The sequence below is a fragment of the Artemia sp. Qi Xiang Cuo genome, chromosome 15 (assembly GCF_049724085.1).
Source record: "Artemia sp. Qi Xiang Cuo chromosome 15, ASM4972408v1, whole genome shotgun sequence".
Classification (NCBI taxonomy): domain Eukaryota; kingdom Metazoa; phylum Arthropoda; class Branchiopoda; order Anostraca; family Artemiidae; genus Artemia; species Artemia sp. Qi Xiang Cuo.
The window spans coordinates 8,576,047-8,589,881 of record NC_142808.1 but is presented as its reverse complement, the minus strand read 5'-3'; the positions used below and the strand labels follow the sequence as shown (position 1 = coordinate 8,589,881).

Genomic DNA, 13,835 nt, shown 5'->3' with positions numbered 1-13,835 from the left:
CTTTTAGTTTATTTTATTCCCTTTTTTCTGGTCTAAATCGATCCCGTTGTCGCTCAGAAATTGTTTGACTTTATTATTATTTTTTTTTTACTTACTCTATTGCTGAAGAAAGGAAGAAGTTGTCTTCTCGAAATATCCAGTTTCGTTGCATCAAGTACTTTTGTTGGCCTTATAAAATCCCATTTTCGCTTCTCTTCCCTTTGATTTCTTGTAATGGCAGGCCAATGTGGCTTGCGAAATTAACTTCGTTATGCCTATGGGGAGCATTCTACCAAGGTTGGTTTTACAATTATATTAATTAAAAAAAAAAAACTTTTTCCACAAAATACGTTTTTCAAAGAAAAGTAAAGAACTCCATTAAAAAAAAAATGAGCAAAAATAAAATCAAATAATCTACCAAGCTCGAAACTACCACAAATCAGCACCGATAAATAAATAAAACCCAAAACGAACAGGAATTACAGTAAATAACCGAGTCAAACTCAAAACGAGCAGAAATTAACAGTTGGGCAACAAACCCCTATGCCTTCCTAAGGCCAGAACAAAATTTACACTTTACTGAAAAAATATAAATGTTTTTACTTATATAACTTTAATAAATCAAATAATTTTTACATTTTGATTACTAAACATCAGTATATGTATATTAAACTGACAATGCACATTCCTTTGTATTTTTTCAGTAAAGTGCAAATTTTGTCTGGCCTTGGGAAGGCATAGGGGTTTTGCGCCCAACTTATGTTAATATCTGCTCCTTTTGAGTTTGACTCGGTTATTTATTGAAATTTCTGTTCGGGTTTCATTTATTTATGGATGCTGATTTGTGGTAGTTTCGAGCGTGGTAGATTATTTGGTTTTATTTTTACTCATTTTTTCTTTAATGGAGTTCTTTACTTTTCTTTGAAAAACGTATTTTGTGGAAAAAGTTTTTTTAATTAATTTCTGTTTTCTTTTATATTGACATAGTCTTTTCAGGGAAAAAGAAAACACCACTTTAAATCTTTTCGTTTTTTAAGACTTTATAGTTTGGTTGCTATTTTATGCTGGAGAAAAATTTTCAGCAATTTTTAACAACATACACCAATTTAAAAATCTGGACACAAATAGTACTGTTTAACTGTTTCATACCTCCTCTAGTTTACCTGAAATGGAAAATTTGATACCATTCGCAAAAAAAAATCTGTTTACTTTCTTTGATAGCTTGGATACACTTACACTATTTTGATTTGGTTAAATATTAAGAGCAGAAGTAGCCCCGAAACTTTGAACATAATATCCACAGTCATTCTTGGGATATTGCTGAAATGACCTGTCAGGAATCAGTAATATCCCAGTGCATTTTGATTTAATCTTGAGGTGAAAATTAGTTTTTAAAATAATAGGTCAAAGGGAGGGTGGGAGTGTAAGGGGGACTAAGTACCCTTCAGCCACTTTTAAGTATTAAAAATGACATCAACCCTTTCTATTTTCAATTGAATACTTAAAAAATATACTTAAATAACTTAAAAATAACTTAAAACCTTTGCCCTGAGAGTTGTGGTGGAGTGTCCTTCTCAAAAACATATTTTCTATCTGGAAATCAACTAGCATACGCTAAACAAAATTATCATTCCCCGGATGTGACTGGGGGAATGACGGGCGTGGGGGGGGGGGGCTAGTTTCCCTCCAATCACTTTCGACTATTAAAAAGGGCACTAGCCACTGTCATTTCCAATCGAATGAGCCCTTTTCGAAGTTTCTACGACAACTCCTTCGATACGAAGTGCCCGTGTATGGAGAAAAAAAAACAAAAAACAACACATTGTGCCCACATCGTTCTTTACTTAGGTAGCGCTAGCGCACTGCCTATGATATCTTGTTAGGAAGAAAGCTTATTTGATTAACCAACAATATTTTCTCAATATATTGTTTTGAATTTTTCTTACCTGTTATTTTATCTTGCCTTGTTAGCTTTTAAATTCTTCCAATTTGGGTTTTTCTGTTTGTTTGATATCCATGGTGTTTGTTTTTGCCTTTTTATTTAATCTATTCTTTTTTCTGGTCTATATCGCTCCCATTTTTGCTAAGACAATGTTGGACTTTTTTCAATTTTTACCGAATTAGGGAACTAGTTGTCTTCTCGAAATATACGTTTCGTTGCATCCAGTATTTTCGTTGGCCTTATAAAATTCCATTCTCAATTTTCTTTTCTTTTTTTGTAATATTCAATTACATTAATATTTAATATTTAATTTGATTACTTAGTGTCAACTATAATTTTGTAAACCAAATACTTATTAGACAAACATGCCTTGCATAATACTTTTATGGATACCAAAGACAAAGATGTCGAATCCCTACTAAAGATTAAAAAAAATATTTCGATGAAAATGGAGTAAAGTCCTCGTGAATTTTACCAACCCTCCCTCCATACATAAATTTTAAAATATTGCCTCTCCCCCCCTCCAAAAAACTGAAATAAATCTCTTGAGCTCAAGGAAGACACTGAGAGGACTTTATAGAGTATCTCAAATTACTTCAATCCCAATCTTTAAAACCTTCAATTTCAAATTACTAAGGCGATCCAAGAAAACTAATTAAATTGAGTTCCAGTTAGAGTACCAAGGACTACAAAATAACAAATCTTTTGCCCCCTGAACGCATATTAGGTCTATTTGTGTTTTAAAGTCACAGATTTCTAAGACTTTCTATTGATTATTTGAATTTATGAAGTTTTTAGGGTTATATCATATTTTTGGCAATGTTGCAACGCTGAACCGAAAAAATAAATAAGCTAAACTATTTAGTTAAGTTACTAATTAGTTAACGCTTTTCTTCTGCAAAAACTAAATTATTTACTTTATACTGGTTTACTGGTTCCCAAAGAGAGCTCCACCTTCGAAGTAAAACTACACAATCTTCAGCTCTTTAATATGTTTTCAGTTTTTTTTTTTTTTTTTTTTTTTACTGATTGCTCATACATTTTTCTTTTCCCTTCTTTAAACCCCAGATCCGGTTGAAAACTGCATAGCTCTATGTGCAGTTCTTTTGCTTTGAAAAATCACACATGAATTATTATTTAATTATATCACTTTTATTCTAATTATTTGATTTATATGTCGTAATTATATTAGATGTACATGATTATTTAAGTTCCTACATAACCAATCTGAACAATCAGATTTCATTTGAATTTTTTTTGATAATTTATTTAATACTTACTAATGTAGAATTTTTCAAAGCACTTCCCGCTCACACTATCCTCAGCTTCTTAATGTAACACGATCATAAATATAGTATACTCGGAAATAAAATATAAATAAAACTGAAAAAATAGGAAATAATTGTATAGATAAAAATATTTATTCAAGAACACTTACCCCGTAACAACAACAACAAAATCCATAAGATTCCAAATATTCCTTAAATAAGACCCTTTGTGAAGAACAAATCCCATGGCAAGAATTTTAACACTGGCTTCTACAAAAAATATTCCAAGAAAATATGGCTCTGTTTTTTCCTGAAATTAAAAGAACAAATTAAGGACACAGAACAAAAAAAGAAGGCCTATGAGTTCTTTCTGAAAAAAAAAGCCATGGAAAGAGTAATTGAAAATTTATCGGCACCTTTACCACATCATCTATTGCAGTGGTTTTAAAACTTATTTAGACTCTGTACCCCTTTTTACCAATAAAACATTTTAGGTACCCCTTCTAAGTTACCATTACTAGGTCATTACTAGGTATAGCTAAAATATAAATATAATTGCCAATCCTAGAGTTAAAGGGTTGTTTATTTTTTGTTGGCCGGCCAAGTACCCCCTGAAAATGTTTACAAACCCCCGAGGGGCACGCGTACGACAGTTTGAGAACCCCTGATCTATTTTTTGAGTTCAAGTGACGTAATGATTCTTTTGTTAATGCTGTTTTCTGTTTGATTTGTGAATTTCTTTTTTTTATTTTGTACTCCGCTTTTTTTTGCATGAGCGGGTACTAATAAATTATTATTTTTACTTTTATTATAATTTTGATTATTATTATTATTATTATTATTATTTTTATTATTATTATTATTATTATTATTATTATTATTATTATTATTATTATTATTATTATTATTATTATTATTATTATTATTATTATTATTATTATTATTATTATTATTATTATTATTATTATTATTATTATTATTATTATTATTATTATTATTATTATTATTATTATTATTATTATTATTATTATTATTATTATTATTATTATTATTATTATTATTATTATTTGTATTATTAAATTATTATTATTATTATTATTATTATTATTATTATTATTATTATTATTATTATTATTCCCCTAAGAGGATATACAAAATCTTTGTGAACATTCATTTTTTATTTTTAACTTTATTCCTTTCAGTTGTAGCCGATAGAAAATCCATTGGTGAATTTTTTTTTTTTTAAGTAGTGTGGTAGTTCCTTCATCCCTCTTGTGAATTTTCGTTACGGTGTTTACATTTTCATTATATGCGATTTATACATTTAAACTCTATTTTATATGTTTGATCTTCAAAAAGTATATACAGTAAAAGATCTCATCAATAATAAAAAACATAAATATGTTTTTATTTTAAAGTTAAAACGACAACAGTAACTGCAAACTGTACAGTTTGATAAGAATAATGTCTATGCAAAATTGTTATAAATACTGCTGTAAATTTATTCTAATCAAGCCAACAAATAAAAACAATAATATTTTAGTTTTTGATTAGCTGATTGCCCCTTAAGGACGATAAATCTGACTTCAGAAATCAGCTTGAATACACACAAACGCTATATCAAATCCTATGAGATGAACAGCGGGCTGAGTTACATACTATCCACATACATATATATTACATATATTACATACATATATTGTATAGCATCTTATAAAGATGCTATACAATTTACTAACTGAAGAGGGGAAAACGCCACTCCTCCCAGTTGAAATTGTGGCTACAGGTTACTGTAATATATGTAAATCAGAGTTGCCACGGGTGACATTTTTTTTCAAAGAAGCACTTTTTTTCTACAAAGAAGGAAGTTTGTCAAAAAAAGAATGGGAAGGAAAATTGCCAATGTAGAAAAACACTGATATCTTTTTTCTTTCACCTTTCATTCCCTCTGTTTTCAGATTCAGAAACGCACATTTTCGAATCAAGTTCTGAAAGAGTTTAGTGTCTGATAGACCATTAGTTGTATATATCACAGGGTCATCAATAGCTCCGACCTACGTTCGCGGCATTCTCTTCAGTATTTCCAGAAAAAAGAAAATTTCACGTGTCTGAATGCTCTGCAATAATCCAGATAGTCCATTTTGTGGAAAAACTGGATGTAAAACACTCAATGTTGACGAGTATTGATGTCCCTTTTTTCCGTTTTCTCAAAAGCGTCCGTTATCTTGGAAGGTTTTTCTCTTTTCTTTGTTTCATTCCTTTTTCGCGCTATGAGCAAAGACTACTCAGAAAAAAAATTAGAAGAAAGTACTCTGTGGTATGAATTCCCATTTTATACAGTAAGCACCATTTGCTTTTTAGCGGGTTTTAAAATGGGGGGGGGGGGCTGGAAAGTTGACAAGAGTGGAAGGGCTGCGCAAAGCTGAGAGTCACCACCACCTAAGTATAATCAATATTACTTTTTTATAGTTGATAGTTGGGATTTTTTTTGTCGACTTTCATGTTGTAAAATTTAAAGATACGGAAAACCGCGTGGAGATGATATCAAGCGGATTGGACAGGATTTGAAGTTGTTCATTTATGGCTCATTTACACATTGTAGAAATCCGTCCATTTTCGTGCTAGAAAAATTTTAGCTTTCCGTAGCGATTTAATCAAATCAGGATAAATTCTTGGCAAGATTTTTAAATTAATAAAACCATGACTATGGAATATCAAAATATTTGTTGTTTCAGACTGAATTACTTTCTCTCTTTGTCTTCTGTGCCTTCTTTGCAGCCTAAGTACTAAAGCGAGAGTCAAGTTAGCCAATATTCTTCTTTTAGAATTTGTTCCCATCCACGCTCATACATTTATTTGAAAACTTTGCCTTAAAACGTAGTGTCTTCTGGTCTATCCTTCGAAAATATAAGGATAGATTTCCGCATGCATTTCCACAATGTCTAAAAGAATCATTATGGTTTCTTTACACGCTGCGGAAATACATGCAGAAATCTGTCCGTATCTTTTCGAACGTTGGCTCAGAAAACACTACGTTTTAAGGCAAAGTTTTCAAATAAATGCATGAGCGTGGATGAAGATAAGTCCATAAAGAATATTATTAACTAATTTGACTTTCGCTTTATTCCTTATACTGCGAAGGAGGCTTAGAAGAAAAAGGCATAGAAGACTGAAAGAAATTCAGTCTAAAATAATTTTTTTTTTATATATCATAGTCATGCTTTTATTTATTTAAAAACCTTGCCAAGAATTCGTCCTGATTTACAGAAATCTGCGAAAAGCTAGAGAGTTTTTTGAGCACGGTAAACACGAAACCTCCACACAGATTGCTATATCCCGACGGATTTCCGCTATGTGTAAATGTACCATTACACATTGCGGAAATCTTTGCAGAAGTCCGTCCGTATCTTTTCGAACGATGGCCCAGAAAACGCTACGTTTTGATGCAAGTTTTTCAAATAAATGCCCAACTGCGTGACCCAGTTTTCAAGATGCGTGACGCAATGCCCAACTGCGAAAACTGCGTGACCCAGTTTTCAAGATGAGGACAAGTTCTAAAAGAAACATATGGAAAAGAAAGAAAAAAATGAAAAAAAAAAATTCTTTTACAAAAAATATTTTCTAAAAGAAGAATTAACTCCAGTGCCTGTAGCTACAATCAAAACATCCAAAAGGATATAATGTTCTTACCCTCCTCTGAAAGCTGTTGAGCAATAGAGAGCCCTATGACACCATTTTCCTTGGTTTTATTATGACCAGGGTGAGCAGTATCATACAAGCTGGAGTAGTCGTGAACCAATGTTATAAAATTATGAATTTTTTGATGATACATAGTCATACTTTTAGTCATTTAAAAATCTTGCCAAGAATTCGTTCTGATTTGACCAAATCGTTGCAGGAGGCTAAAGAGTTTTTCAAGCACGAAAACCGGCGGAATCTCCGCACGTATTGCTAAATCCGGACAGATTTCCGCAATGTTTAAATGCGCTATCAATTTGAAATTCATGTTGATACCAGCTCGAGCGACATAAAGCGTAGCGAGCAGCAAAATTTTTGGAAAAAGACACTTTTTATACGAAAGTGACACTATTTTGCCACCCAAAGTGGCACCAAAAAAACCTGCCGAGTGGCAACTCTGGAGTTACTGCTCAAACAAAATTAATGGTATTACTCATGGTCTCTATAAAATACTACCTCCCGAAGGATTTGCGGCGTGCTGCGTGGCAATTTAAATGGGATACAAATACAAGCAAAATCGTCTTATCTCTGGATGTTAATTATCAACGGCCCACGATTACCCAGTTTGGTAATACCGCGTTCAGACTATCCATTTTCTAGAAAAACTGTATGGAGCACTTGAAGCAGTAAAAACAGTCGAGACGTGCAGTTTTTTCGAAATACATGTCAAAATGTGTCCTTTCATAGGACACAACAGCAACAAAATTATGTAGTTGCTGTTGCGTCCTTGTGTCCCATAGTGTGCTTTGATTTTATTTGACATCCCCCTCAACATTTTCTAAAAGTTTTACCTTAATATTCTTAGCCTTTTTTTAGACTCTGGATCAAATATGACGCCTTTCCCAAATAACCAGCATTGTATATAAACAATGGCCCCTACGGGCGGTGGGGGTTAAGCCTTCCCTTAATGAAGGTGTAGCGATTTGACTTGATCAGCTATCATAGACAGCGCAATAGCTTTGTCTGAGTAAAGAACGATGTGGGTACATTGTATTATTTTTTTTTCTAGACCAGGGCATTTCTCGTAGAAACTTCGAAAAGGGCTCATTCGATTGGAAATTGGAATGGCTAGTGCCCTTTTTAATCGTTGAAAGTGATTGGAAGGCAACTAACACCCCTTCCACGCCCACCATTTCCCAAAACATATCCAATCAAAAATTTCGAGATAGCCATTTTGTTCAACGTAGTTGATTTTCAGATAGAAATTATGTTTTGAGGAGGTCACCCCCCACATCCCTCAGGGCAAGGGTTTTAAGTTATGCCCTAGGGGCAAATAAGGTTCTTATATAAAGCTTTGCCGTATAAACTTCAAAAAGGGCTCATTCGATTGGAAATAGAAAGGGCTAGTGCCCTTTTTAATAGTCGAAAGTGATTGAAGAGGAACTTACCCCCTTCTCACGGCCGCGTTTTCCCCCAAACACGTCCTATCAAAATTTTTAGATAGTCATTTTGTTCAACGTAGTTGAAAGTTCCGGAAATTAGGTCTTTGAGGATGACACCCCACCACAGCCCTCAGGACAAGGATTGTAAATTGTGCGCTGGGGGCATATAAGGTTTTTGTAGAAAGCGTTATCGTAAAAATTTGAAAAAGGATTCATTCGATTGGAAACTAAAATGGTTAGTGCTCTTTTTAATGGTCAAAAGTGATTGGAGGGCAACTAACCCCCCTCTCATGCCTACCATTTATTAACACACCCGATCAAAATATGGAGATAGCCATTTTGTTCACCGTAGTTGAAAGTTCTGGAAATAAGGTCTTTAAGGATAACAACCCCCCCCCACATCCCTCAGGGCAAGGGTTGTAAGTTATGCTCTTTGGGCATATACGGTTTTTATAGAAAGCGTTGTCATAGAAACTTCAAAAAGGGCTCATTCGATTGGAAATTTAAATGGTTAGTGCGCTTTTTAATAGTCGAAAGGAATTGGAGGGCAACTAGCCCCCCTCTCACGCCCACCGTTTCCCCAAAGACATACATTCAAATTTTGAGATAGCCATTTTTTTCAACGTAGTTAAAAGTTCTGGAAACTTTAAAACTTAGGTCTTTGAGGATGACAATCCCACACAGCCCTCAGGGCAAGGGTTGTAAGTTATGCCCTGGGGACTCATACGGTTTTTATGGAAAGAGTTGTGGTAGAAACTTCAAAAAGGGTTCATTCGATTGAAAATTGAAAGGGCTAGTGCCCTTTTTAATAGTTGAAATGATTGAAGGGCAACTAATCCCCTGTCACGCCCACCATTTCCCCAAACACATCCACTTAAAATTACGAGATATTTGTTTTCTTCAACGTAGTTGAAAGTTGTGAAAATTAGGTCTTTGAATATGACAACCATTCCCCTTACCAAACCCCCCAGGGCAAGGGTTGTAAGTTATGCCCTGGGTTCATATAAGGTTTTTATAGAAATTTTGTCGTAGAAACTTCAAAAAGGGCTCATTTGATTGGAAACTGAAAGGCGTAGTGCCCTTTTAAATAGTAGAAAGTGAATGGATAGCAACTAACCCCACTCTCAAGCCCATCATTTCCCCAAACACATTCAAGCAAATTTTTGAGATAGTCCTTTTCGTCAACGTAGTTGAAAGTTCTGGAAATTATGTATTTGAGGATGACAAACCCCCAGAGTGTCCAGGACATAACTTACAACCTTGGCCCTGGGGGATCTCGGGGGTTTTTCATCCTCAGAGATATAATTTCCAGAACTTTCAACTACGTTGAACCAAATGGATATCTCAAAACTTTGATTGAATGTTTTTGGGGTAATGGTGTGCGTGAATATTCATTTGATGAATATTCATTAGAATTTTTTCAGTAAAGTACAAAATATATTCTGGCTTTTAGACAGCATGGGGTTTAGAACCCTACACGTATTAATTTCTGCTTGTTTTGAGTTTAACTCTGTTATTTATTTTAATTTCTGTTTGTTTTGGGTTTCATTTATTTATTGATACTGATTTGTAGTAGTTGTAAGCTTGGTAGATAATTTTGTTTTATTTTTGTTCATTTTTGGTTTAATAGAGTTCTTTACTTTTTTTTAAAAACTTATTTTGTGGAAAAAGTGTTTTTAATTAATTTTAAACAAGATGGCTATTGCAAAATTTTGATCAGGTATCTATGGAGGAAGGACATCTAAAAAGGGAATGGGAGGGGGACTGGTTGGCTCCTGACCCCTCCTCAAAGTTACTCCTCAAAAACATCTTCCTCAAAGTTACTCTGAAAGTATAAGCCTAACATCCTTAGCTGTTCTTTTGATATTGGAGATACTACTTTTTGATAAACTGGATGCACTTAGTATTTTTAGGTTTAGTTTAACATGTTCCTCGAAATTCCCCGAAGATTCCCCTTAATACCCTTAGCATTTACGAACACACCTAAAATTAAAAAGTCTTCCATTTTCCTAATGATAAATGCTACATGTACAAAAGTGCAAATTACATCCTTACCCTGGGGGCTTTGGTGGTCATTGTATCCCCGCAGACGTAGTTACTAGAACTTTTGACTCTTTTGGTTGGAATCGCTTTTTCAAAATTTTGATCAGTGGTGAGGGGAGGGAGCATTTAAAAAAGGCAAGGGGGCTGATTACCCTCCGATAGTTCTTAAACAGCCCCCTTATCATCCCCTGAAATTTTCAAATTAATACCCTCAGTCGTTCCATGGATATCGATGATATGTTCGTCTGACATCAGCGCGCAAACAGTGTGTTTTATTGTGTTCAGCATCCCTCTCCAAGGCTTTCGGGTTTTATGTCATCCCCATAAGCATAGTTATTTGAGTTTTAGAATATTTTGAACAAGATGTCTATTTCAAAATTTTGATTAAATATTTACAGAGAGATTGCAACTAAAAGACACGCGAGGGGCCTGACGGCCCCTCTAACCACTTTTCAACATCGTCCCTCAGCATTTCCTGAAAGTTTTAACTCAATACCCTCAGCCATTCTTAAAATATTGCAGATCCTACTTTTTGATAAACTGGATGAACATAGTGCCTTTTGATTTAATATAACATACCTCTCAATATTTTGAAAGGTTTCACTTTAATGCCCTGAACCTTTTCGGATAAACCCAGAATTGAATATTTCTCTTTTCCTAATTATAAATCCCGCATGCAAACAATCGGTAAGTTGCATATCTTACAATCCTTGCACCAGCGCAGGTCCTGCGCTATGAAGGCATGGCATTCCTGGAAGTACAGCTATTAGCCCTTTTAGTAGTTCAAACAAAATGAAAATTCCATGGAAGGATTTTTCCATGATAGTTGTTTTCTTGGGAGAAGGGACATTTCTATGAATGGGCGACGGATTTCCCGGCATTATCTAAAAAACGATCAGAAATTAAATAAAAAAATAAGATTTTTCAACTGAAAGTAAAGAGCAACATTAAAACATAAAACGAACAGAAATTATTATGTATGTCAGGAGGTTCACCCCTAGTCAATACCTCGCTCTTTACGCTAAAGTTTTTTTTATTACTTTAAAAATAGCTATCTATTCTAATTAAACGGTCTTTTTAATTCAGGGGTTTGTGATTCAAACAAAATTCGAACTTTTGCGTAAAGAGCGAGGTATTGACTAGGGGGCTAACCCCCTCATATACGTAATAATTTCTGTTCGTTTTAAGTTTTAATGTTGCTCCTTACTTTCAGTTGTAAAAACTTGTTTTTTTTATTTAATTTCTTTATCAAACAGTTCGTGGTAAACAAACTGTAAGTAAGGAGCGATCCAGCTCACTAGTAACCGAAGCTCCAAAAAACTGAATTTATATACCAGGAAATACACAAAAAGAATCGAATTTTTATTCTGATTTCAAATATATAAGTTTTATATATATAACCTTATATATATAACAATATATATATAAAAGTTTTAAATATATAACCATTAACAGTTACGAGCCTGAAAAATTTTTCCTTATTTTCGAAAAAAGAGAAGAAACATACCCTGAATGTGACAGAATTTTAATGAAAATCAAACTATCAGATTCAGCGTATTAGAAAACTCTACAGTAGATGTTTCAAGGTTCCTATCTACAAAAATGTGAAATTCTGTATTTTTTGCCAGAAGAAAGATCACGGATGCGTGTTTATTTTTTTATTTATTTATTTTTTGTTCAGGGGTGATCATATCGATCCAGTAGTTCTAGGAATATTTGTAAGGGGGCTCATTCGAACGGAGATTGAAAGTACTAGTGCCCTTTTTCAGTGATCCAAAAAATTGGAGGGCAACTTGGCCCCCTTCCACGCTCATTTTTCCCGAAGTCACCCTATCAAAATTTTGAGATAGCCATTTTGTTCAGCATAGTCGAAAATAAAATAAATATGTCTTTGAGGATGATTTAATCCCGCACAGTTCCCGGGGGAAGGGCTGCAAGTTATGAACTTTGCCCATTGTTTACATATAGTATTGGTTATTGGAAATTAAACAGACGTTTTCAGGAGGGATTTTTTTGATGGAAGGGATCGGAAGAGAGGATTACGTGGTATTACCTTTCCAAGGAGGATGTTTCCTTGGAGGAAGGGACATTTCTATGAAGAGGACGTCGGATTTCAAAGCATTAGTTAAAAAACCGTCAGAAATTAAATAAAAAAAACAAGTTTTTTCAACTGAAAGTAAGGAGCAACATTGAAATTTAAAACAAACAGAAATTATGACGTATATGAGGGGGTTCATCCCCTAGCCAATGAGTCACTCTTTACGCTAAAGTTTTTTTCAGTACTTTCAAAAGAGCTATCTATTCTAATTAAACGGCCTTTGTGATTCAAGGATTCGAACAAAATTCAAACTTTAGCGTAAAGAGCGAGGTATTGACTAGGGAACGAACCCCCTCGTATACGTGATATTTTCTGTTCGTCTTAATTTTTAATGTTGCTCCTTACTTTCAGTTGATTAAACTTGTTCTTTATTTAATAATAGTATAGAAGAACAAAAATATGATTAAGAAGCTCTTCCTTTATTCAAATGAAAGAACCAGTTTGTTTCAGGAGAAAGTGTTTAGAAGTTTGGTATTAAATTTGTCTTTCCAACATCGTAAATTCTTCTGTGAGAAGAACCCTTTCCAAACATTGCATGTCATTACCTATGAAATTTCAAAAGAGCTTTCTAATTTGTATGGAATTAATATTTTAATCTTGCAGCTTAAGGGAAATCCCATTCTACCTTAGCAACAGGGGGAAACAAAAGAAGACTTTGGAGTGTATGAACATAGCTTTCGATTCCTGATATTGGAAAGAAAAGAAAAAACAAGGTTTATTGATTGTAAAATAATAGTTCCCCGGTTTAGCCAATTGCAATTGTCTTTTTCTTATTATTTTTCGTAGGTGACAAACGCTATTTGAAACTACTGAAGACACATACTAGCCAGGAGAGTAAGTTCCTATGGGACGTAAGGGTGGTTACCCCATTCCAACCTATTTTCCCCAGATCGTCTGTCTTATCCAACAGTTTCGAGAAGGAATATTTTCAATTCGAGCATAGATTATTATTATATCATTTTGCATCTTATATACCTTGTCTTCCATAAGAATTGCCTACCTAATTTAATAACCTAATAATAACCTAATTTACTATACCTAATTTATAATATCCTAATTTAATTTTATCCTCTAGTAGGCCTTCGTTAGCTGACACCAACTGAAGTTATTTATTGTATAATTTTGTCTCCGCCCTCCAGGTGGCAAACGCTATTTGAAACTACTGAAGACACATACTAGCTAGGAGAGTATAGCCCTATGGGGCAAAAGGGGGGGGGTTGCCTCATCCCAACCTATTTTTCCCCAGATTGTCTGTCCAACCCAACAGTTTCGAGCAGGAATATTTTCAATTTGAGCATAGATCATGATTATATTATTTTTCATGTTATATACCTTTTTTCCATAAAAATTGCCTACCTAATATCATTTTAGCCTCTATTGGGCTT

General features: G+C 33.8%; 1 protein-coding gene across 1 annotated transcript in view; it reads right to left on the bottom strand.

The window, feature by feature from the left end:
- Nucleotides 1–13,835, bottom strand: part of cac (calcium voltage-gated channel subunit cacophony) — a 534,146-nt gene that overhangs the window by 344,232 nt on the left and 176,079 nt on the right. The window contains exon 5 of the mRNA XM_089100885.1: nucleotides 3,360–3,499. Coding sequence (XP_088957011.1) covers nucleotides 3,360–3,499 — 140 coding nt within the window. The remainder of the gene's footprint in view (nucleotides 1–3,359; nucleotides 3,500–13,835) is intronic.